The sequence below is a fragment of the Panulirus ornatus genome, chromosome 8 (genome assembly GCF_036320965.1).
Source record: "Panulirus ornatus isolate Po-2019 chromosome 8, ASM3632096v1, whole genome shotgun sequence".
NCBI lineage: Eukaryota > Metazoa > Arthropoda > Malacostraca > Decapoda > Palinuridae > Panulirus > Panulirus ornatus.
The window spans coordinates 9,080,697-9,106,896 of NC_092231.1; the positions used below are offsets into that span (position 1 = coordinate 9,080,697).

General features: G+C 39.7%; 1 protein-coding gene across 1 annotated transcript in view; it reads left to right on the forward strand.

Annotated features, from left to right (window-relative positions):
- LOC139749670 (ATP-dependent translocase ABCB1-like) overlaps window positions 1–24,809 on the forward strand; it is a 103,976-nt gene extending 79,167 nt beyond the window's left edge. Inside the window, exons 20-25 of the mRNA XM_071663835.1 lie at window positions 413–524; window positions 7,562–7,718; window positions 16,309–16,506; window positions 16,750–16,956; window positions 20,966–21,112; window positions 22,080–24,809. Coding sequence (XP_071519936.1) covers window positions 413–524; window positions 7,562–7,718; window positions 16,309–16,506; window positions 16,750–16,956; window positions 20,966–21,112; window positions 22,080–22,271 — 1,013 coding nt within the window. The 3' untranslated portion in view covers window positions 22,272–24,809. The remainder of the gene's footprint in view (window positions 1–412; window positions 525–7,561; window positions 7,719–16,308; window positions 16,507–16,749; window positions 16,957–20,965; window positions 21,113–22,079) is intronic.
- Window positions 24,810–26,200: the final 1,391 nt, after the last annotated feature.

Genomic DNA, 26,200 nt, shown 5'->3' on the forward strand with positions numbered 1-26,200 from the left:
ATCAAGAGGTTCTTTTGTAGATATTTGAATCCATTATTTTCTCTTCCCATCCTTTTCATTTTTCCTTTTTCAAAAAAATTATTTCCGATTCTAGACAGTAAGTCCCAAGACAAGGACAAAAGCAGTCAGTGAATGAATGTGGGTGAAGAGTAGTTTGATACCATCTCACTTCCATGCCTACCAAGTGGTTTGCTGTATAGCTGCTGCCTTTCATTTTTCATAATGGTCAAATTGGGTGAAACCCTCATAGTTGCACTGAATAAGGGCATAAAACATTGGTATGCTACCAACTTGACAAGTGCTTTCTCAAATGCTTGGCAGGTTTTGCCTGCTATTGAGAAATGGTTTTTCATCTTTAAAAAGTATGTTTTTAACATGGTTTTGCTAATAGATATAATTTGAATTTGTCCAGGTGCTGCATTTGGGTTTGCTCAGGCCATGCCCTTCTATGCTTATGCTGTAACATTGTTGTATGGTGGTTATTTGGTTGATGTAGGAGCAATTGGCTTTGCGAATGTCTTCAAGTAAGTTTTCCTCTTGTTTTTAAGTATATTCAAATAAGTTTTAACATTTGTTATTTTCTTACCTGTCAAAAAGATTCCTGTGTGTTGGAAATAGTATTATCTGCTAGTTATTTAGAACTAATTTAGTAAGAAGTAAATAGAAGTAGGAATAAAAGAACAAGGATATTGTTCACTTGCGATTGTACCCTTTTCTCTTCAACCTATTCCTGCATGACTTTCCACCACCTCAACCAGCCAGTGAAATTCCTCTTTACATCAGAGAAGACGTATAATCACTTTGTGCTAAAACACTAAACCACAAAAAGCTTTTCTCTCTTTTAAAGCTCCCCACAATCAAATAACCGTATTCCCTCAAAAGTTTGTATTTACCTTTATGACACCTAGTTACCAATATCTCGCATTGCATTATTTAGCCAAATACTTTCTCTTAAAACACTGACTTAAATAACCAGACATCACATTGTACATGAAAAATTCTCTCTTCAACATGATCATCACAAAGGCAACACAGAATCTAAATCCTCTCAAACCCTTACAGGAAAAAAATGTGAGCAACAGAAACTCTTTCCATATAGACAACTGTACATTAGGTGTTAACAGTTTCTGTCTGCTTGAGGTTACTATGTAGTGAAAAAAAGTCACCTATGGCCAGTTTGTTTTGCTGGTAGTACAGGCTCACCACAGAACTTCTCACTCCAAAGGACTCCATCATTTCTTTGATACTGGAAGTAGTGCAACCTTGGTGCTGCAGGAGTATAAGGAAAGGAGGCAGTTGGTAATGCCAGAATCATTTCTTTGAAAGGGGTCCTGGTGTATTTTTAATGATAATGATAATAACTTTACATTCTGCCCTTCTAACAAAGTCCCCTTCTATCCAAAAATGACTGGAGAAACTCGACAAAACTCTTGACAAAGCCATCCCACAGGAATCCCATTTTTAGCCTAGCACAGACAAGAATTATGTCTCTTCTCTCTCAAATCTTTAGGACCACATCTGGGACATATGTGACTATTATGGGATTCCCTTAAAGGGATCCTGGTGCTACAACAGTGTCAACATTAAGGGCCAGAAAGTATTGGCTAATGAAGAACTTGAAAAAGATTGGATGGATATTGCAAAGTTTGCTCTACTAAATGTATATGGAAGGTTCATAGATGTACAATCTGAGGCCTCTGACAGCCAGAGTCACCAGACGTTAAAAGTCTGATGGAAGATGCAAAAATGGCACCTGAAGTAGAGGAGCTGAGCTAGTGGGGGAGTTTAGCAACTATTTGTTTACCTGCAAAGTATCTCGCAGATGTTAACAAGAATGCATTTGAAAATGTGTAGGCAAGTTTTGATATCATTAACTAAAATAACTTTTTCATACTTGATAGCTGTTTTCCACATTTATGAGATAGATCTAAGAACAAACAAAGGCTGCATTCGCTCTCATCTTTTCTTTATCTGTCATATGTAATGCACCAAAACTACAGCTTCCTGTTCACAACTAGGCCCCACAGACATGTTCTTGGTTTCCCCCAGCCCCTTTCCATGCCCTAGTTCAGTCCATTGACAGCAAGTCGACCCATATATACTAAATTGTTCCATTTCACTCTTTCCTGTGCACACCTTTCTGCCGCTTTGCATGTTCAGGCTTCAATATCTGAAAATCTTTTTTACTCTGTTGTTTCATCTCCAGTTTGGTCTTCCCATTTTCTTTGTTCCCTCCACTTTTAACACACATAGCCTGTTTCTCAACATCTCCACACTCCTTCTCTCCATAGGCCCAGACCATTTCAGCACACCCTCATCATCTCTTTGAATCAGTCTTTATATTTCTACACCTCTTCTCTATCCTTTTATAACTTACTTTCAAACCATATCACACCACATTGTCTTCAAACATTCTTTTCAGTACATCCACTTACCTCCAAACAACTTCGTCTGTAGCCCATGTCTTGCATCCTTATAACATTGTTGGAACTAATGTACCTTCAAACATATCCATTTTTCCCCCCCAAATAACAAACTCTCATTCCACACTTTATTCTATGCTTCCAGGACTTGTGCTTCCCCACCCATCCTATAACTCATTTCCACTTCCATGATTCCATTTGCAGCCATGTCCACCCCCAGATATCTAAAACATTCCCCCTTTTTATGTTGAAAGCTCCAGTCATGAACAAAAGACCCCATCAAGGCCAGTCCTTAATTGAAATATAGAAAAAACTATGAAAGCAAAAAAAAGAAAAAACAAGGGAAAGTATTTATGAATTTTGGAGGAATTGAAGAACCTCTCCTTTAATATGAGCCAGGTCATAGTTACTGAGAAAAGCAGGAGAAAGTAGAGAGTTCCGAATCCTCAAGGTGTAGCAAAAGAAGCAGTTATCAAAACAGTACATCGTTGTGTTGCCAGTGGCCACACACTAATCATTTGCCTCAGCGGCTTACCTAGTATTGTGTGGTCTAGCTAGTGGTGGGGGAATACAGGCAGTCAGCTCCTGGGAGTTCCTCTCCATTCAAACACAGACCCCATCTAACCCATTCCTTACCTTGTTAAACCTATTAGCATCACTTTCATTCATATTTGCTCTCAACTCTCTCCTTTTACACACACTCAAACTTAGTCACCAACTAAAGCAGTTTCTCTCTCAAATCTGCCACCAGTGTTATGTCATCAGCAAACAACAACTAACTGATTTGTTAGGCCCCACATCCCCTACAGAATGCATACTCACTCACCTCTCCAAGCCTTTTGCATTCTCTTACACCCCATCCATAAACAAAGTAAACAGCCATATAGACATCACACACCCCTTCTATGACCATCCTTCTTGGAACTGTTCACTTTCATCTCTTCCTACTCGTACACATGCTTTACACCCTTGATAAAAACTTGTCACTGCTTCTAACAGCTTTCCTTCCACACCATGTTTATTCTTGAAATGTTCCACAAGGCAACTCTATTAACCCTAGCATATGCTTTATTTAGATCCATGAATGCCACATACATATCTTTCTGTTTCTATAAGCATTTCTCTCATGCATTCTTTAAAGCAAACTCCTGATCCTCACTGCTCTTCCCCCAATCTGATGCTCTGTACATGCCCTCACCCATGTTGATCACTACTCTCCCTTACAACTTACCAGGGACACTCAATAAACTTGTATACATCTGTAGTTTGAACCCTTATCTTTATCCCCCTTTCCTATATAGGGTGGCACTATACATTTATTCCACCAATCATCAGGCACCTTCACATGATCCATACATACTTTGAAAATCCTAATTCAACAGTCACCCCATTTCTTAAGAAATTCAACTGCATCACCATCCACTTCAACCACCTTGCCACATTTCATCTTATGAAAGGCTTTCTCCACCTCTTCTTTCTTCACCAAACCACTCTCCCTGACTCCCTCACTTCACATACCGCCCTGACCCAACAGTCTTTCAAAATAATGTACTCCCTCCATCTCCTCCTCTTTTTATCTCTGCTTGTTTCAGCTCTCCTTTTTCTCCTGTCACTGATGTTTCCAATTCTTCTCTTGTTTTTCACACACTATTAACCTTCCAAAACATCTTATTCTCCCAGAAATTTACTGATGCTCTCATTTACCCCATTTTTAACCCCTGCACCTTCCTGTTTACCTCCCACTGCTTTCTCTTATACATCTCTCAATCATTTGCACTCCTTTGTATCACCCATATATCCTTTCTCTTTCACTGGCAACTTTACTTTATCATCCCACCACTCACTGCCTTTTCTGATCTGCATGCCACACACACATTTCTTATATACCAGCACTCCTGCCCTAGATACCTCCTATTTCCCATCCACTCCCCAAGCTTTCCTAACCCTCACATTTGCCATTCTATGCCCAGTCTTTAGATATTTCTTCACACACGTCTGTTTTCTAAGCTCATTTACTCTCGCCACACTTTTCTCACTCATGTTTCCTCTATCCAAAAACTTCTCCAAATCTTCATCCTATCTTTTACAGGGTAATGGTCAGACATCCCACTAGCTTCTCCTATCTGCACATTTACATCCAAAAGTCCCTCTTTTGCACACTTTTCAATTGTTATGTAATCTAATAGTGCCCACAGACCATCTTTCCTATTTGCATACATGCACATGTGTATGTCCCTCTTTTTAAACAAGGTATTCCCAGTCACCAGTCCTTTTTCTGCACACAACTCCACAGGCTATTGACCATTTGCATTCATGATACTGAATATCCCATGCTCCTCAATTATACCCTCAACTGCCACATTATTCACCTTTGCATTTGAATCTCTCAACACTAATACCAAGTCTGTTTCATCAAAACTTCTGACACACCCACCCAGCAGCTCCCAAAACACTTTTCTCTCACGATCTTTCTTCTCATGGCCAGATACATAAACACTAATAATCACCCATCCCTTGCAATCCATTTTCATTTTTACTGACATTAGTCTAGAGCTCACTTCATTGCATTCTGTCACTCACTCCCATAACTCCTGCTTATGTAGTAACTTTACTCCTAAGACATTTCTGAACTATTTTTCTTCTTTACTCTTGAGCTTTGATTCACTCAGAGCCAGAACATCTAAGTTCCTTTCATCAAACGTACTATATATCTTTCATTTCCTCTTGTCTTTGTTACATCCACACATTTATACGCTCATGCCTGAGCCTTCAAGGAGGATGAACATTCCTTGCTTGGCTGTCTTCTGTTCCTTCTTTTAGAATTTGAAATTCAAAAAGGGGGGCAAATATTCCAGCTCTCCACTCCCTCCCACCTTTAGTCACTCTCTATGACATATAGGGAATGTGGAGGTAGAATACTTTCTCCCTTGCCCCTCTCCCTTGCCCCAGCCATGGTATCATCAAACACACACTCACCTTACCAAGGTAGAGGTTACAGTTTCACATATATTTTCAATGCTTCATTATCATTCTGGTATTGAAATATCTCCAGGGGTAGTGCTGCAACTTGTAATGGGAAAAATTTATTCACATTCAGTATCACAGAAGGTCAACCCAAATTTTCATAAACCCATTTTTTCAGTATTTTCTTTCACAGATTTGCTCTTCTTAGTGCACATTTTGTACAAATGATTGTGCAAAATATAGATAGTTGACCACATTATGATATGTCATCTGAATGTGTGGTGGTATTAGCATCTAGCAGGGCTCAGAACTCTGTGTTCTAGGTTCTTGTTGGTTATAGTGTTGAGGTAGACAAAATGCAGCAGTGATCGAACAAATGGATGGTGAAATTTAAGCCTGGAAAATGCAAAGTCCCAAAGATGGAGAAGTATTAAAAAGACTATTTGGTGAGTACTGTATTGGTGAAAATGACTATCTAGCATTGTTCTCTGAGACAGACCTAGGAGTTGAATCCATGGCAAACTTAACACCAAAACATATTGTGAGAAGGATTGTTTAGGAAACAAGCTATATATCTGTCAGTGTCAAAGTTGATTTAAATGGCAATAACAAGTTCATGAAGATATATACAAAGTACATTTAACCCAACCTGGAATTTCCCTCACCTGAGGAGTCGCATTGAACTGTTAGTAAAGATCAAAAGAAATGTTTGAAGTGATTGGAGTGAGAGATGAAAAGAATGGGAAAGTTTTTAGTTTCCTGTGGAAGAAAGAAGGGAGAATTGATAATTACATACAAGTTTCTTGGATGCTACGATACCATAAACACAGACTTGTTCCTGTAAGTCAGAAAATCTGAAAGCAAAGGAGCATGATTGGAAATAAGGAAAGAATACTGCTTAGCATAACAAGGAAGCATATCTTCAGCAACACAGTTGTAGAAAATTGGAACAAGCAAAGTGAAAAGGTGATACATGACATGCAAGGGACATTGAAAATTCAAAAGCCTATTCTGTGTAAATGCAAGGATGAGAGGTGGAGCTCCATTTATGAAGCTTCCCCCCAGTGTCAAAATAGTTAATGGGAAAAATTGCTTGTATATGGCCTTAAGATAATGTCACACATGCATTGACTGTGCATATCTGGATGTCAGCTGGAAAGCCATAAACATCCTGTCCTTTGCCATGCAGCCTTTTAAATGACAGCTCTCTTTGTCACCTGCAAGGTAGAAATTTGAAAATTCTCTTTCTTTGATGATAATATGTTTTGAATTCTTTTTCTTTCATAGTTATGTTTGAACATTCCATGTCTTTATTTCTTTGAGGATTTTATATCCAGAAAATTAGATCGTTGCAGTATAATCTCATTAGATTATGTGGAACTTCTTTGAATTCAACAGTTAATGGATCCTATCTCTTAAATTCTTTTTTGCTGTAGATAAACTTATTGAATTTATTGTGGTGTCAGCATTCTGTCACATCACATGGCATATTCAATTCATCCACCAGTGTTAATAGATAAGTATTTCTTTACATGTAGTCAAACATATTTCCAGCATAATTTCTTGCTTTGACCTCTCATTATTCCTTTTGTGCTAATTTCAAAGAACTTACCCCTCACAAGGTTGTGAATTTACTTCTGGAACTTGAAAGTTTTGATCATAACCCCCATTCTGATTTCTCTCTTCCAGATGTAACAAATTCAAAGCCACCATAATAGAGCTTTCTTGTATCAGATGTAGTCTTTGTGTTGAATATATGCTTTGCATGATAATACAAATGCACATGTGCACCTTCATTTTTACTGTTACTTGTTCTGTCCATAATTTGTCAATCAGTTGGGCACATTTAGAACACACATTTTTATGACTGCACAGGCCATTGAAATAGGGAAAATCTCTTACATTGAAGCTATTTTATTAGGGTGTCCACCATCTTCTACAGATGTCATAATTGTATCAACTAATGTCTTTTTTGAATTATTGAATGACAAGAGTTGTGTTATTAAAGAATTCTGTTTAAACAAATTTATTTTTACTATTGATGTAATCATTTCAGGAAAAATTATCCTCTTAATATCTTGTTATGTATGCCAAGTACAATATGTAATTTATTATGAATTAGTAAGATTTATGAGTATAAATGCTTTGAGTTTCTTACTCATGAATATTCACAGGGTAGCAGAAGCCCTGATTCTTGGCACAATGATGGTTGGTCAAGCAGTAGCATTTGCACCCAATTATAGTAAGGCAAAGGTTGCAGCTTCACATATATTTTCAATGCTTCAACGCCATCCTGCTATTGAAACATCTCCAGGAGTTGGACTGCGACTTGTAAGTACAAGTAAGAATGGTTATACTAACGAATGTCAAGGATAGAGGATTGTATTTAACAAAATTACAGGGTTGGGGCTAGAGACCCCAGCTTTGTAAGTATTCTTCATGAAAGGTGCCTGACAGAAGCAGTGGGCCTGCAACACATTCATTTGCTGTTAAAAACGAATTAGAGTACTTGACACCAAGGATTAAGAGAAATTTCTTGGAAGTATATTTGAATGATTAGGGTTAGGGTCAGTGAACATTGTTGGATTGTATAATGATTGACAGGCATGCAAAGGAAAGAATATTGGATATGAATGTGCTGAAAGGGTCAGCTGGTGGGTGTCTGATTACATCTTAGTACAGGTGAGTGTGAAAGTTTGTTATGGCGTTTGGAAAAGAGGAAATAACACAGGTGGGAAGAGGGAGGTGAAAGTGAGTGCGCTTGGAAAAAAAGGTGTGTGCAAAGATATACAGGTTTTGAAATTTAAGGGGTGGGGATTGGTCATCCACATCTACATGGGGCCTTTGCAAATGTGTTGTCCAATGGGACTGATGGAGGGTCCTTTTGAAAACCTTGTAACTATTTATATGTAGTGTGTTGATTTTATATCAATGCAATCAAGTGAATTCATGCAATAGCAAAATTTGTTCATTCACAATAAAATTTTCACTGTTTTGTCAAACTTTGAAGAAGGAAGTTTGGTTGTCCACAGCATTTTGCTGTCTGCTGTGGTAGGAAGTTTGAAATTTTTTCAGTGATTCAGTCCATGATGTTGCAACAAAAATTTACAGTAGATCACAAATGAAATGTTCAAAGGAGAATTGAGCAACAGGGAAACAGTATCACCTCCATCAGTGCCAGAAATAGAGATTAAAAAAGCATCATTTATTGTTGATGAACTTGGTGTTATTCTCAGGCTGGACTGATCAAATTCAGAGATTAGCTCGTATACTTTTGCTGTTATTTCTCATTACATTGTCCATTATGCATATGTTTAGATTAGTTGGTTGGTTGGTTTATTTCAACATTGTTAAACCATACAGGTTATTTAGCTTGTCTTTTTGATGGCCGTGTTATAGCGGTTAGTGTTCCTGACCATGACGCATTCATATGCCACCTAGGGTCAAGTGCATAGGTTCGAATCGTGGTTGTGACAGTCGGTCCACAGTCAACCAAGCTGTTCATCCACCCTTTGTGGTTGGTCAGTAAAATTGGAACCTGGCTCAAGTGCTACCTCACTGAAGGGGGGGACAGCGATGCAGTTTCATGTGGGGCAGGGTGGTGCTGGGAATGGATTGAAAGCAAGCAAGTATGAATATATATGTGTATATATGTTTGTATCTGTGTATGTTTGTGTATGTTTATGTGTATATGTTGATATGTATATGTATGGGCATTTATGTATATATATGAGTGGATGGGTCATTCTTCGTCTGTTTCCTTGCACCACTTTGCTGATGCAGGAAATGGCAATCAAGTATAATAAATAAACGAGATAAATATAATGTTAATGGGATGGCCTTGATTATGGCCTCAGCTGCCCATGCCATCTCGGCTAACATGAAAAAGAATGGCCCTCAGGGGTTAATGTGTTTGAAACAGTCTAACCAACCATTTGATTCAAATAATAGGTTAGCATCCTTGACTAGATATTAAGTCAAAGTCGAGTTGTTTTAAAACAACTTTTTTTATGAACTTATCATCATAATAGTAAAGGCATATTACAAGTGTTTGGTTAATGGTGTCATTATAGTGCTTTATCAAAAATTAAATGTGTGTGGATGTAACCAAGATGTGAAAAAAGGAGAGATAGGTAGTATGTTTGAGGAAAGGAACCTGGATGTTTTGGCTCTGAGTGAAACGAAGCTCAAGGGTGAACGGGGAAGAGTGGTTTGGGAATGTCTTGGGAGTAAAGTCAGGGGTTAGTGAGAGGACAAGAGCAAGGGAAGGAGTAGCAGTACTCCTGAAACAGGAGTTGTGGGAGTACGTGATAGAATGTAAGAAAGTAAATTCCCGATTAATATGGGTAAAACTGAAAGTTGATGGAGAAAGATGGGTGATTATTGGTGCATATGCACCTGGGCATGAGAAGAAAGATCATGAGAGGCAAGTGTTTTGGGAGCAGCTGAATGAGTGTGTTAGTGGTTTTGATGCACGAGACCGGGTTATAGTGATGGGTAATTTGAATGCAAAGGTGAGTAATGTGGCAGTTGAGGGAATAATTGGTGTACATGGGGTGTTCAGTGTTGTAAATGGAAATGGTGAAGAGCTTGTAGATTTATGTGCTGAAAAAGGAATGATGATTGGGAATACCTGGTTTAAAAAGCGAGATATACATAAGTATACTTATGTAAGTAGGAGAGATGGCCAGAGAGCGTTATTGGATTACGTGTTAATTGACAGGCGCGCGAAAGAGAGACTTTTGGATGTTAATGTGCTGAGAGGTGCAACTGGAGGGATGTCTGATCATTATCTTGTGGAGGCTAAGGTGAAGATTTGTATGGGTTTTCAGAAAAGAAGAGTGAATGTTGGGGTGAAGAGGGTGGTGAGAGTAAGTGAGCTTGGGAAGGAGACTTGTGTGAGGAAGTACCAGGAGAGACTGAGTACAGAATGGAAAAAGGTGAGAACAATGGAAGTAAGGGGAGTGGGGGAGGAATGGGATGTATTTAGGGAATCAGTGATGGATTGCGCAAAAGATGCTTGTGGCATGAGAAGAGTGGGAGGTGGGTTGATTAGAAAGGGTAGTGAGTGGTGGGATGAAGAAGTAAGAGTATTAGTGAAAGAGAAGAGAGAGGCATTTGGACGATTTTTGCAGGGAAAAAATGCAGTTGAGTGGGAGACGTATAAAAGAAAGAGACAGGAGGTCAAGAGAAAGGTGCAAGAAGTGAAAAAAAGGGCAAATGAGAGTTGGGGTGAGAGAGTATCATTAAATTTTAGGGAGAATAAAAAGATGTTCTGGAAGGAGGTAAATAAAGTGCGTAAGACAAGGGAGCAAATGGGAACTTCAGTGAAGGGCGCAAATGGGGAGGTGATAACAAGTAGTGGTGATGTGAGGAGATGGAGTATTTTGAAGGTTTGTTGAATGTGTTTGATGATAGAGTGGCAGATATAGGGTGTTTTGGTCGAGGTGGTGTGCAAAGTGAGAGGGTTAGGGAAAATGATTTGGTAAACAGAGAAGAGGTAGTAAAAGCTTTGCGGAAGATGCAAGCCGGCAAGGCAACAGGTTTGGATGTTATTGCAGTGGAATTTATTAAAAAAGGGGGTGACTGTATTGTTGACTGGTTGGTAAGGTTATTTAATGTATGTATGACTCACAGTGAGGTGCCTGAGGATTGGCGGAATGCGTGCATAGTGCCATTGTACAAAGGCAAAGGGGATAAGAGTGAGTGCTCAAATTACAGAGGTATAAGTTTGTTGAGTATTCCTGGTAAATTACATGGGAGGGTATTGATTGAGAGGGTGAAGGCATGTACAGAGCATCAGATTGGGGAAGAGCAGTGTGGTTTCAGAAGTGGTAGAGGATGTGTGGATCAGGTGTTTGCTTTGAAGAATGTATGTGAGAAATACTTAGAAAAGCAAATGAATTTGTATGTAGCATTTATGGATCTGGAGAAGGCATATGATAGAGTTGATAGAGATGCTCTGTGGAAGGTATTAAGAATATATGGTGTGGGAGGCAAGTTGTTAGAAGCAGTGAAAAGTTTTTATCGAGGATGTAAGGCATGTGTACGTGTAGGAAGAGAGGAAAGTGATTGGTTCTCAGTGAATGTAGGTTTGCGGCAGGGGTGTGTGATATCTCCATGGTTGTTTAATTTGTTTATGGATGGGGTTGTTAGGGAGGTAAATGCAAGAGTTTTGGAAAGAGGGGCAAGTATGAAGTCTGTTGGGGATGAGAGAGCTTGGGAAGTGAGTCAGTTGTTGTTCGCTGATGATACAGCGCTGGTGGCTGATTCATGTGAGAAACTGCAGAAGCTGGTGACTGAGTTTGGTAAAGTGTGTGAAAGAAGAAAGTTAAGAGTAAATGTGAATAAGAGCAAGGTTATTAGGTACAGTAGGGTTGAGGGTCAAGTCAATTGGGAGGTGAGTTTGAATGGAGAAAAACTGGAGGAAGTGAAGTGTTTTAGATATCTGGGAGTGGATCTGGCAGCGGATGGAACCTTGGAAGCGGAAGTGGATCATAGGGTGGGGGAGGGGGCGAAAATTCTGGGAGCCTTGAAGAATGTGTGGAAGTCGAGAACATTATCTCGGAAAGCAAAAATGGGTATGTTTGAAGGAATAGTGGTTCCAACAATGTTGTATGGTTGCGAGGCGTGGGCTATGGATAGAGTTGTGCGCAGGAGGATGGATGTGCAGGAAATGAGGTGTTTGAGGACAATGTGTGGTGTGAGGTGGTTTGATCGAGTAAGTAACGTAAGGGTAAGAGAGATGTGTGGAAATAAAAAGAGCGTGGTTGAGAGAGCAGAAGAGGGTGTTTTGAAATGGTTTGGGCACATGGAGAGAATGAGTGAGGAAAGATTGACCAAGAGGATATATGTGTCGGAGGTGGAGGGAACGAGGAGAAGAGGGAGACCAAATTGGAGGTGGAAAGATGGAGTGAAAAAGATTTTGTGTGATCGGGGCCTGAACATGCAGGAGGGTGAAAGGAGGGCAAGGAATAGAGTGAATTGGAGCGATGTGGTATACCGGGGTTGACGTGCTGTCAGTGGATTGAATCGGGGCATGTGAAGCGTCTGGGGTAAACCATGGAAAGCTGTGTAGGTATGTATATTTGCGTGTGTGGACGTATGTATACACATGTGTATGGGGGTGGGTTGGGCCATTTCTTTCGTCTGTTTCCTTGCGCTACCTCGCAAACGCGGGAGACAGCGACAAAGCAAAAAAAAAAAAAAAAAAAAAAAATCAAAAATTAGGCATAGTGGTCCAGGTTTCCCAGCTCATAATTTTGTCAAAAAGGTTACTACAGTATTGTGTTCTTTGCGACTGATGTTCCTCTGTTATCTGCTTAACTGTATATACCAGTTATCATACTTCTGACAGGCCTGTGCTGTGGCATAATACATTGTACTAACAGAATATATTGCTGTAGGTAAAAGAGATTTGATATACCATCATTTCCATATCAAGTTATTGTATATGCTGTATTCTCTTGGTTTATTTATTCATTTATATATGTATGTAAATGTACTTTGGAAGAATACTTTGAATCCCTCCTTTTTATAGCTATTTCAGTGAACTATCATCTGGTGTTCTTTCTTGATACAATGGATAAATCTTCAATCATAATTCTGTATGGTTGATATATTTGTGTGCAAGTGAAAGAGTGAATCTGTGAGTCAAACACTGAGCTCCACCCAAATAGATTGCTCTGTTTTAAACACTTGAGTTAAGTAGAGATATAAAGTGGAGAGTAAATAAAACCACAGAAGTGTGTGAGGAGTTTGAGGTATATAGGGAAGAACTGCATACATATCTGATCAAAGTGTTTGGTACATGGAAGGTCTTATGTAGGCATTTGAGAAAGGGTAGTGAGTAGTGGGATGAGGAAGTTACCTGCAGGGAAGGAGTTCAAGCAATTGGTGGATGTACAAGAGAAAACAGCATTTGGTCAAAAGAAAGGTGCAGGGGCTCAGAAAAAAAAAAACAAATGAGAGAGGGTGTGAGAGAGTATTAGCAAAGTTTCTGGAGAGTAAGAGGACATATTGGAAGGAGGTAAATAGAGTGAGGAGAATTAAAGAACAAATGGATTTGATTTTCATTTAGGGCAGCAGATGGGGAAATGTTAACTGGCAAAGAAGAATTAAAGAGGAGATACAGTGAGTATTTTGAGGGCTAGTTAAATGTGTTTGATACACTAATAGGATGACAGATGTGGGGTGTTTGGAACAAGGAGATATGCAGAGCAAGAGTCATGGCAAATGGTTGGTGAAAAGAGAAGTGGTAGTGAAGACTTTGCATAGGATGAAGCATGGCAAAGACAGTGATAGATGGGATTGCAATTGAATTTCTCATGACAGGTGATGACAATGTTGTGGATTTTTAGTCAGGATTTTCAGTGTATGTATGATTCAAGGGAAGTCCCTGAAGACTGGCAGAATGCCTAGATATTGTCTTCTATAAAAACAGTCTTGGAAAAAAGGGAATGCTCAAATTGTTAAGGTATAAGTCTGTAAAGTTTTTCTGATTAGTTGTACAGAGGTGATTGAATGGGTGGGGCTTGCATAGAGCATCAGGTTGGGAAGGAGCAATTAGGCTTTAGAAGCAGTAGAGGATGCATAACCCAGATGTTTGATCTGAAAAAATTGTGCGAAAGATACTTTGCAAAAGAGTGATACATATATGACGTTTTTGGTGTGGGAGGAAAGCCATTAGATGCAGGGAGGGCATTTTATTGGGAGAGCAAGGCATGTGTGGGAGTAGGGAAGGAGGAGGATGAGTTGTTCCAGATGAAGGTGGGTCTGCATGAAGGGTATGTGATGATACCATGGCTTTTTGATCTGTTTATGGATAGGATGGTTTAGGGAAGCAAATGTATGGGTCAATGAGAGAGTGGCAGGTCTCCAGAATGCTGAAGGTGAGGTATCCTGGGAGGTGAGTCACTTGTTTGTTGATGGCATGGCTCAGATAAAAGACTTGAATGAGAAATTACAGAAGCTGGTACAGGTACACCATGCCCGATTGTCTGGCACTCTTGGTTCCAAAGCCTTGCTGGATTAACCATTTTGCTGACCAACTGTGGTCACATAAGAATAATTCACCAACACACCTCTAACCCACGAAATATACATCTCCCATGTGTTTAAAGTATACCATGGACTGCAAGAAATTTAAATCAAACAAATATTAAATGTAAATTGAATAAATAGATTAAATACATTATACACCTGCTCCGGACTGAGGTGCTCATCAGCTAAGAGTTTCACAAATTTGTCCACATACTCAAGAGCTCCTTCGTGGTTTGCCAACCACTTTTCTTTGCACACTTGATCATGCTCAGTGCTCTTACCATCTTTCATAGTTTTCCTAATTGTCATTTGCTTCTTGGAATCACTGCCTGCTTAGAATTTCAATATTTTCTCCCTTTGCTTCTTTATATCATAAACAGTTGATGAACCAACACTATAGATGCCATACAGCTTATGCACCAAAACACCATGGTCCATTTTTTCTGCAGTTCTGCTTTATCTTGGATCAATATGGACTGGTGTTTACCTTTGACACCACGACTGACACTCTCATATGTCTTAGAAGCCATAGCTAGGGTTAAATTTAAGCTAAGAATCTCACAGAATTGCAGTAGCACAACCAACAAATGCAGTGTAAAGAATGTAAATAAGCACGCCCTACACACAACACCATCTGTGGCTGCCCAGTAAACTAGTCTGGTGGCCGTGGTAATTTCAAGTCTCCTCACATAATTTTGTCCGGACTGAAGGAGGTACTGAACCAACAGTTGGCGGAAATTCGATGGTGTACCTGTATCTGCGTTTGGTAGAGTATGAGTTAATGTACTTTAAAGTAAGATGGTCATACTTAGCTGGAGGGCAAGACAAGTTGGTTTGAGTGTGAGTTTGGTTGGGGAGAACCTGGAGGAAGTGGAGTGTTTTAAGTACCTGAGAGAGGACATGGCAGCATATAAAACTATGGAAGCTGAAATGAACCAAAGGATGGGTTTAGGGGCAAAGGTCCTCAATGCTTTGAGGAGTGTGTGGAAGAAGAGGGCAGTGTCTGTGATGGCAAAGATGAGTGTATAAGATGGTATAATAGTCCCAGCAGAGCTGTATTGATGTGAGTCATGAGCTCTGAATGCAAAAGAATGGAGGAGGGTGGATGTATTGGAAATTAAATGCTTGCTCTAGTCCTTAATTTTTACTTGTATTTCTGCACTCTTTGATATGTGTATGTCTGTCTGTTTTACTAATTACTACACAGTGCAGTAATATTCTGTTCTACTTCTCATATATACAGTGAACTATTTTATCATCAGCTCATTGTCTTGTGAAAGTTGATATACCACTTATCGTGTTCCCAGACTTCAAGCTTTTGTTTTTTATTTACAACTCAAGGCTGACAGTTTTCAAGAAAAGATAAAGTGAGAGGCTTTGACTTATCAGTGCCTGAACATTCAGGAGGGTGAGAGGCATGCATAAGATAATGAACTGGAGTAATGTGATATACGTGAGCTATGTGCTGTCAGTGGGCTGATCCAGGGCATATGAAGTTGTCAAAAGAAACCAAAGAACAGTCTGTAGAGCATGGTTGTGAATGGGGTTTCTTGTTTTGCTACTATATACATGATTATTAGAGGCTAGATGTGAGCAAATGAGGACTTTGTTGTATCTTATTGGCACAGACTAGGGAAACAGCAACAGAATGTGAAAATGAATAACATTGCATTTATCCCCATATCCAAATTAGTATGCTTACAGCTGGTATGTCAATTCTCTTGCAAGCAAACTATCACTTGAATCTATATGTCAGTGCTCAGGATGGTTTACTATCACTGATGTCTATTATTAGTGCTCTGATGTAATACCTATTACTTAGTCTATTATTATATCTTTTAACATAATTATAATTAATAGGTTTCTTTTATATTTGCAGAGTGGTCCTGTGACAAATGTAGAGCTGCATGATGTGCATTTTTCATACCCAACAAGGCCTGATGTTCCCATATTGATGGGGCTTGGTGTTAGAGTTGATCAAGGACAAACCCTGGCCTTAGTGGGAAGTTCAGGTTGTGGCAAGTCTACTATCATTGGTTTACTGGAAAGATTTTATGATACTCAGAAAGGAAAAGTGGTAAGTCAACATTATTATCATGAATGCAAAGCATGATAGGCTATTAATTTTGTATTAAGTTTTACTGCTTGTGTTGCTTTTGAAAAAAATGCCTAACAGTACTTGATGACAATATGTATATTAGAATTAGCATGGGGTATGTTGCACTCCACGCAACAGCACTAGACTCCCTCTGACTAAAATAGTCTTATGGCTAATAATAGTGTCTGAGAAATCATTATTGTTTCCTTTCTTTTTTTTCAGTGCATCAATGGTGAGGATGTCCAAGCTCTGAATGTTGGTTGGGTGAGGAACCAACTTAGCCTTGTCTCCCAGGAGCCTGTACTCTTTGATCGAACTATTGCTGAGAATATTGCTTATGGTGACAATTGTCGGCAAGTTGGACGTAATGAAATTGTTGCTGCTGCCAAACAAGCTAATATTCATGCCTTTATAGAATCTTTGCCAAATGTAAGTTGCATGAATGAATGTTACCTTTCATATTAGAGCTAGTAATCAAATTTAAACATGAGTTTTGCCTTCTGAAATCAAAACTGTTGTAGACTATAAAAAAAAGACCTGCTGATACAGGGCCAAAAATGTTCCTATAATGGTATATTTAGGACCACCACCATTTGTCCTCATATTCTGGAATTGAGCCCTAGTGGTCAAACTCAAAATTCTTTTTGCTATCCCATTGCAAATGTTAATCAACTACTTTGTTAGATCTGATGATTGATATAAGCACCTGTCAGTAGATACACTTAATATAAATCGTACCATTTGCTTTGCTTCACGATTATGGGTAATTCATGTAGAAATGCAGAAACTACTCTGTTAGCTGCTTTGATGCACGAGACCGGGTTATAGTGATGGGTGATTTGAATGCGGAGGTGAGTAATGTGGCAGTTGAGGGTATAATTGGTGTCCATGGGTGCCCATAGTTGTAAATAGAAATGGTGAAGAGTTGTGGATTTGTGTGCAGAAAAAGGACTGGTGATTAGGAATACCTGGTTTAAAAAGAGATATACATAAGTATGCCTATGTAAGTAGGAGAGATGGTCAAAGGGCATTATTGGATTACATGTTAATTGATAGGCATGTAAAAGAGAGACTTTTGGATGTAAATGTTCTGAAAGGGGCAGCTGGAGGGATGTCTGATTACTATCTTGTGAAGGTGAAGATTTGTAGAGGTTTTTAGAGAAGAGAGAATATTAGGGAAAGAGAGTGGTGAGAGTAAGTGAGCTTGGAAAGGAGACTTGTGTGAGGAAGTACCATAAGAGATTGAGTGTAGAATGGCAAAAGGTGAGAGCAAATGATGTAAGGGGAGTGGAGGAGGAATGGGATGTATTCAGGGAAGCAGTGATAGCTCGCACAAAAGATGCATGTAGCACGAGAAAGGTAGGAGGTGGGCAGATTAGAAAGGGTGGTGAGTGGTGGGATGAAGAAGTAAGGTTGTTAGTGAAAGAGAAGAGAGAGGCATTTGGATGATTTTTGCAGGGAAGTAGTGCAAATGACTGAGAGATGTATAAAAGAAAGTGGCAGGAGGGCAAGAGAAAGGTGTGAGAGGTGAAAAAGAGCAAATGAGAGTTGGGGTGAGAGAGTATCATTAGATTTTAAGGAGAATAAAAAGATGTTTTTGAAGGAGGTAAATAACTTGTGTAAGACAAGAGAACAAATGGGAACATAGGTGAAGGGGGCAAATGGGGAGGTAATAACAAGTAGTGATGAAGTGAGGAGATGGAGTGAGTATTTTGAAGGTTTGTTGAATGTGTTTGATGATAGAGTGACAGATAAAGGGTGTTTTGGTTGGGTGGTATGCAAAGTGAGAGGGCCAGGGAGAATGGTTTGGTAAAGAGAGAAGAGATAGTGAAAGCTTTGCAGAAGATGTACCTGAGGATTGGCATAATGCATACATAGTGCCATTGTTCAGAGCCAAAGGGGATAAAGGTGAGTGTTCACATTACAGAGGCATAAGTTTGTTGAGTATAAGTTTGTTGAGTATTCCTTGGAAATAATACAAGAGGATATTGATTGAGAGGGTAAAGGCATATACAGAGCATCAGATTGGGGAAGAGCAATGTGGTTTCAGTAGTGGGAGAGGATGTGTGGATCAAGTGTTTGCTTTGAAGGATGTATTTGATAAATACTCAGAAAAACAGATGGATTTGTATGTACCATTTATGGATCTGGAGAAGGCATATGATAGAGTTGATAGAGATGCTTTGTGGAGGGTTTTACGAGGATATTGTGTGTGGTAAGTTGCTAGAAGCAGTGAAAAGTTTTTACCAAGGATGTAAGGCATGTGTATGAGTAGGAAGAGAGGAAAGTGATTGGTTCCTAGTGAATGTCAGTTTGCAGCATGGGTGGGGGATGTTTACGGATGGGGTGGTTAGGGAAGTGAATGCAAGAGCTTTGGAGAGAGGGGCAAGTATGCAGTCTGTTGTGGATGAGGGGGCTTAGGAAGTGAGTCAGTTGTTGTTCACTGATGATATAGCACTGGTGACTGTTTTGGGTGAGAAACTGCAGAGGTTGGTGACTGAGTTTGGTAAAGTGTGTGAAAGGAGAGAGTTAAGAGTAAATGTGAATAAGAGCAAGGTTATTAGGTTCAGTAGGGTTGAGGGACAAGTTAATTGGGAGGTAACTTTGAATGGAGAAAAACTGGAGAAAGTGAAGTGTTTTAGATATCTGGGAGTGGACTTAGCAGCAGATGGAACCATGGAAACGAAAGTGAGTCACAGGGTGGTGGAGTTGGGTAAATGTTCTAGGAGAGTTGAAAAATGTGTGGAAGGCAAGAACATTCTCGGAGAGCAAAAATGGGTATGTTCCAACATGTTATATGGTTGTAAGGCATTGGCTATAGATAGGGTTGTGCAGAGGAGGGTGGATGTGTTGGAAATTAAATGTTTGAGGACAGTGTTTGGTGTGAGGTGGTTTGATCGAGTAAGTAATTAAAGGGTAAGAGGGATGTGTGGTAATAAAAAGAGTGTGGTTGAGAGAGCTGAAGAGGGTGTGTTGAAATGGTTTTGACACATGGGAAGAATGAGTGAGGAAAGATTGACAAAGAGGATATATGTGTCAGAGGTGGAGGGAACAAGGAGAAGTAGAAGACCAAATTGGAGGTGGATGGAAGGAGTGAAAAAGATTTTGAGCAATTGGGGCATGAACATGAAAGATGGTGAAAGGAATACAAGGAACAGAGTGAATTAGAACGATGTGGTATTCCAGGGTCGACGTGCTGTCAGTGGATTGAACCAGGGCATGTGAAGCATCTGGGGTAAATCATGGAAAGGTCTGTGGGGCCTGGATGTGGAAAGGGAGCTGTGGTTTCAGTGCATTGCACATGACAGCTAGAGACTGAGTGTGAACGAATGTGGCCTTTTTGTCTTTTTCTGGCACTACCTCGCTGGAGGAGGAGGGGGGGAGGGATGCTGTTTCCTGTGTGGTGGGGTGGCGACGGGAATGGATGAAGGCAGCAAGTATGAATATGCACATGTGCATATATGTATATTTCTATGTATAAATGCGTTGAAATGTATATGTATGTATATGTGCATGTGTGGGTGTTTATGTATAGATATTTGTATATGAGGGGTTGAACCACTCTTCGTCTGTTTCCTTGCACTACCTCGCTGATGCAGGAAACAGTGATTAAGTATGATGAATGCTAGAAAGGATTCACTTTCAGACTACGTAAAACAACTCTTTTTATATGTTTTTCCTGCCATAATCCCCAGCCTCTTGGTGAGATAGTTGCCTTCCACCCCTTCAGTAACCACATAATCACTTCTAGAGACATATTAGTGAAGTTGTACTGTATTTATAGTTGTACAGATTTACAAGTTCTGTTTTCCTTACTTTTGTTGTCTAAAAAAAATTCCTAAGTGGAGCTTATATTCTAACAGTTTTTCCACATTCTGCAGCAAAATTAGTTTTGGGGTTTTGAGAGTCCAGAATAGTAGATGAAATTGTATCCAATACACACATCCAGTAGATGAAATTGTATCCAGTACACACATCCAAACTCATCTTTAAAATCAACACTTTCTCTTGATGAATAGGTCTGGTAGGCAACTTGTTTATCTTAACCCTTTTAATGGTATTACAAGTATTATCTTCATCAGAACCAGCACTATGGCATTTGTCATGTACCCCTCTCAGGTTCAAATCGCTGTCTTCTTTTTCTTCTTCTTCCCCCTCTCCCCTCTGTCTCTCTCTCTCCCCACCTCCACCCCCACCAAATCCCCTTGTCTCATCTACATGTGGGTTGCAGGTGTACAGTCCTAAACTTGCATCGTCTTTTTCTCATACACAACAATGGACAACACCTAACGCACACATCTCTTTACTTTCTATTATTATATGTAATTGGCAAAAGTTTAATTTTTGAAGAATCTTGTAAGAGTCATTTTGCTGTATAGTGAAGAAAGACTTCGATTCAATGATACTGGTCATTAACTTGATTTATTTTATATTTCAGGGTTATGATACTAGAGCTGGTGCAAAAGGAACCCAATTGTCTGGTGGACAGAAGCAACGTATAGCCATTGCACGAGCATTAATAAGGAACCCAAGTGTCCTAATGCTTGATGAAGCAACTTCTGCCCTTGACACTGAAAGTGAGAAGGTAATTATTAACTTTTATGGATTTTAATTGTTTGTTTCCTGTACATTTTTTTAATATGTTTTGTGTAGTTCACTGCATTAAGAATGTATCTTGTTACTGTTAGAGAACTGCATGATCAAAGTGGAGCATGATTTTGCACCTGTTAGGAGAGACTGAGGTAATCTTTTATCTTAGATCATGACACATGACAGTTAGAGACTGGGTGTGAATGAATGTGGCCTTTTTTTTTTGTCTGTTTTCCTGGTGCTACCTCACTGACACGGGAGTGGCAATGCTGTTTCCTGTGGGGCGGGGGGGCGCCAGGAATGAATGAAGGAAAGCGAGAATGAATATGTACATAAGTATATATGCACATGGCTGTTTATGTGTATGTATGTGTATATGTGATATATATATGTATGTGCGTGGGTGTGTATGTATATATGTGTGTATATGAGTGGATAGGTCATTCTTCATCTGTTTCCTAGTGCTACCTCGCTGACACAGGAAATGGCAATCAAGTATAATAAATAGATTAGTATATATGTATTTTTTTCATACTTGATTGCTGCTTCTTGCATCAGGGAGGTACTAGTAGGAACTGACAAAGAAAAGCCACATCTGCTCGCATCCATTATTTAGCTGTCATGTATAATGCACCAAAACCACAGCTTCCTATCCACAACCAGGCCCCACAGACCTTTCTATGGTTTACCCCAGATGCTTCGTTCAGTCCCTTGACAGCATGTCAACCCCAATAAACCACAGTCACTCTATCCCATGCACACCTCTCCTGACAGTCAATAGAAATACATGAATTTACCGGGAGAGACAGCAACTTCAAAGGAGAAAACAAAACTGGTTGGGTTGATTCACTTACATGGGTTGATTCACTTACATTATTAAGACACAGTGGTTGTATAAGTGAACAAAGCACATCAATTTCAGAAAATGCAGTAACAACTTTGATAGTGATGTCTTTCTACAGGTAGTTCAAGAGGCCTTAGAACATGCCCAGGAGGGTCGCACCAGCATAGTTATTGCTCATCGCCTTTCTACCATCCAGGGTGCCAACACAATTGCAGTGGTGCAGGGTGGTCAAGTAGTGGAAGCTGGCACACATGCACAGCTTATTGAAAAGAAAGGTCATTATTTTTCACTTTATCAAACTAACCAATAAGAATTCTTTTACTGTTTCATGCTAGATAGAGTATTTCACTACCCATAAAATTTTTTTTTCTATGTATGTGTGTTTGTGTGTGTGATTTTTATCGGTATTTGTTTGTATGTCACAGGGAGAGACCATTACACACACAGTTTAAGTCAACCCCAAGGGGCTGTAGGTTGACTGCTATGCCCGGGTTTCAAACCTAGGCAGAATCATTTGTAATTCATGGTCATTGAAGCTTATCACTACACCAAAGAAGCCCATGCGTGGGTGTTTGTGTGGAAGTAGAAGAACGTATGGCAAATTCTGAAATATGAATATTTTTTACTTGAAGAGAATCTTGTCAACTTTGCACATATTTAGTAATGTACAACTTTGCACATATAGTGTATCCTGTCTATTTAATGTACAACTTTGCACACATAGTGTATCCTACCTATATGATGTACAACTTTGAACATGTAATGCAGCCTTGCAAATGTAATGTTGAACTTTGAACATGTAATTAGCATAGCATTTGTAATGTACAACTTTGAACACATTACGTAGCTTTGTAATGTACAACTTTGAACATATTACGTAGCTTAGCATAAACATGTTATATACACAAGTTTCTAAATACAGAAGGAGTTATACCTAATACAAGTGGTGTGTAACAACAAAAGTTCATGGTCATAACTGGTAATTAATAGTGACAAAATGCTATCACAACAGAAGTCAAAATAAGCAACGTGAACCAAAACACATGAGCAGTTACAATACCATAATGGTTTTAATTTTATCAAAAGATTTTTAATTGATCAGAGAATTGTGTCATGTAGATACATATACATATTAAATATACATGTACAACATGAACTGGGCTTCACCTGCATGAGGTTACACTGTGAGGTTAAGGTCACCTTTGGGAAGGCTTTATTACTGGGAATACAGTCTCATCTAAGAACTTTTCTCTCCACTTCAAAAGAGTCCACATTTCCCTCCTACTGGAAATAGCGTAACCTTGGGTGCAGAAACCTCTGGAAATAGATCCTTAATAAGATCAAGTGTTTTTAGAGAAAGAGAACCAAGGGTAATTATAAGTAAATGAATGTATGCATGACAGCTAGAGACTGAGTGTGAACAAGTGTGACTTCTTTGTCTGTTTTCCTGGCACTATCTCACTGAAGCAGTAGGTAGCAGTGCTGTTTCCTGTAGGGTGGGGTAGCACCAGAAATGGATGAAGGCAAGCAAGTATGATATGTACATGTATATTTATGTATATGTGTATATGTATATGTGCATGTGTGGGTGTTTATGTATATATGTGTTTATGAGTGGATGGGCCATTCTTTGCCTGTTTCATGGCGCTACCTCGTTGACACAGGAAATGGCGAACACAGACAAAAAGGGCACATTTGTTCATGCTTGTTCTCTAGCTGTCATGTGTAATGCATCGAAACCACAGCTCCCTATCCACATCCAGGCCCCACAAACCTTTCCATGGTTTACCCCTGACATTTCATATTCCCTGGTTCAGCCCATGAACAGCACGTTGACCCCAGTATACCATATCATTCCAGTTCACATTATTCATTGCACACCTTTCATCCTCCTGTATGTTCAGGCCCCAATCACTCAAAATCTTTTTCACTCCATCCTTCCACCTCCAGTTTGGTCTCCTGCTTCTTGTTACCTCCACCTCTGACACATATATCCTCTTTGTCAATCTTTCCCTGCTCATTCTATCCATATGCCCAAACCATTTCAACACCCCTTTTCTGCTCTCTCAGCCTCACTCTTTTCATTTCCACACATCTTTCTTACCCTTTCATCACTTACTCGATCAAACCACCTCACACCACATATTTTCCTCAAACATTTCATTTCCAACACATCCACCCACCTCTGTACAACCCTATCTATAGCTCATGTCTTGCAACTATATAACATTGTTGGAACTACTATTCCTTCAAACATACCCATTTTTGGTCTCTCAGATAATTTTCTGTCCTTCCACACATTCTTGATTTTATTTATTTATTTATTTTGCTTTGTCGCTATCTCCCGCGTTAGCGAGGTAGCGCAAGGAAACAGACGAAAGAATGGCCCAACCCACCCACATACACATGTATAGTCATACACGTCCACACACAGCACAAATACATACCTGTACATCTCAATGTATACATATATATATATATATACACACACACAGACATATACATATACAAACTGGAGGTGGAAACATGGAGTGAAAAAGATTTTGAGGGCCTGAACAGGCAGGAGGGTGAAAGGCGGGCGAGGAATAGAGTGAATTGGATCAATGTGGTATACCGGGGTTGACGTGCTGTCAGTGGATTGAATCAGGGCATGTGAAGTGTCTGGGGTAAACCATGGAAAGTTGTGTGGGGCCTGGATGTGGAAAGGGAGCTGTGGTTTCAGGCATTATTGCATGACAGCTAGAGACTGAGTGTGAACGAATGGGGCCTTTGTTGTCTTTTCCTAGCGCTACCTCGCACACATGAGGGGGAAGGGGGATGGTATTCCATGTGTGGCGAGATGGCAATGGGAATGAATAAAGACAGACAGTGTGAATTGTGTGCATGGGTATATATGTATGTGTCTGTGCGTGTATATATATGTGTACATTGAGATGTATAGGTATGTATATTTGCGTGTGTGGACGTGTATGTATATACATGTGTATGGGGGTGGGTTGGGCCATTTCTTTCATCTGTTTCCTTGCGCTACCTCGCAAACGCGGGAGACAGCGACAAAGCAAAATAGATAACTAAATGAATAAATATATATATATATATATTTTTTTTTTTTTTTTTTTTTTTTTTTTTTTATACTTTGTCGCTGTCTCCCGCGTTTGCGAGGTAGCGCAAGGAAACAGACGAAAGAAATGGCCCAACCCCCCCCCATACACATGTACATACACACGTCCACACACGCAAATATACATACCTACACAGCTTTCCATGGTTTACCCCAGACGCTTCACATGCCTTGATTCAATCCACTGACAGCACGTCAAACCCTGTATACCACATCACTCCAATTCACTCTATTCCTTGCCCTCCTTTCACCCTCCTGCATGTTCAGGCCCCGATCACACAAAATCTTTTTCACTCCATCTTTCCACCTCCAATTTGGTCTCCCTCTTCTCCTCGTTCCCTCCACCTCCGACACATATATCCTCTTGGTCAATCTTTCCTCACTCATTCTCTCCATGTGCCCAAACCATTTCAAAACACCCTCTTCTGCTCTCTCAACCACGCTCTTTTTATTTCCACACATCTCTCTTACCCTTACGTTACTTACTCGATCAAACCACCTCACACCACACATTGTCCTCAAACATCTCATTTCCAGCACATCCATCCTCCTGCGCACAACTCTATCCATAGCCCACGCCTCGCAACCATACAACATTGTTGGAACCACTATTCCTTCAAACATACCCATTTCTGCTTTCCGAGATAATGTTCTCGACTTCCACACATTCCTCAAGGCTCCCAGAATTTTCGCCCCCTCCCCCACCCTATGATCCACTTCCGCTTCCATGGTTCCATCCGCTGACAGATCCACTCCCAGATATCTAAAACACTTCACTTCCTCCAGTTTTTCTCCATTCAAACTCACCTCCCAATTGACTTGACCCTCAACCCTACTGTACCTAATAACCTTGCTCTTATTCACATTTACTCTTAACTTTCTTCTTCCACACACTTTACCAAACTCAGTCACCAGCTTCTGCAGTTTCTCACATGAATCAGCCACCAGCGCTGTATCATCAGCGAACAACAACTGACTCACTTCCCAAGCTCTCTCATCCCCAACAGACTTCATACTTGCCCCTCTATATATATATATATATATATATATATATATATATATATATATATATATATATATATATAGGGGATGAGGAGAAAGAATACTTCCCACGTATT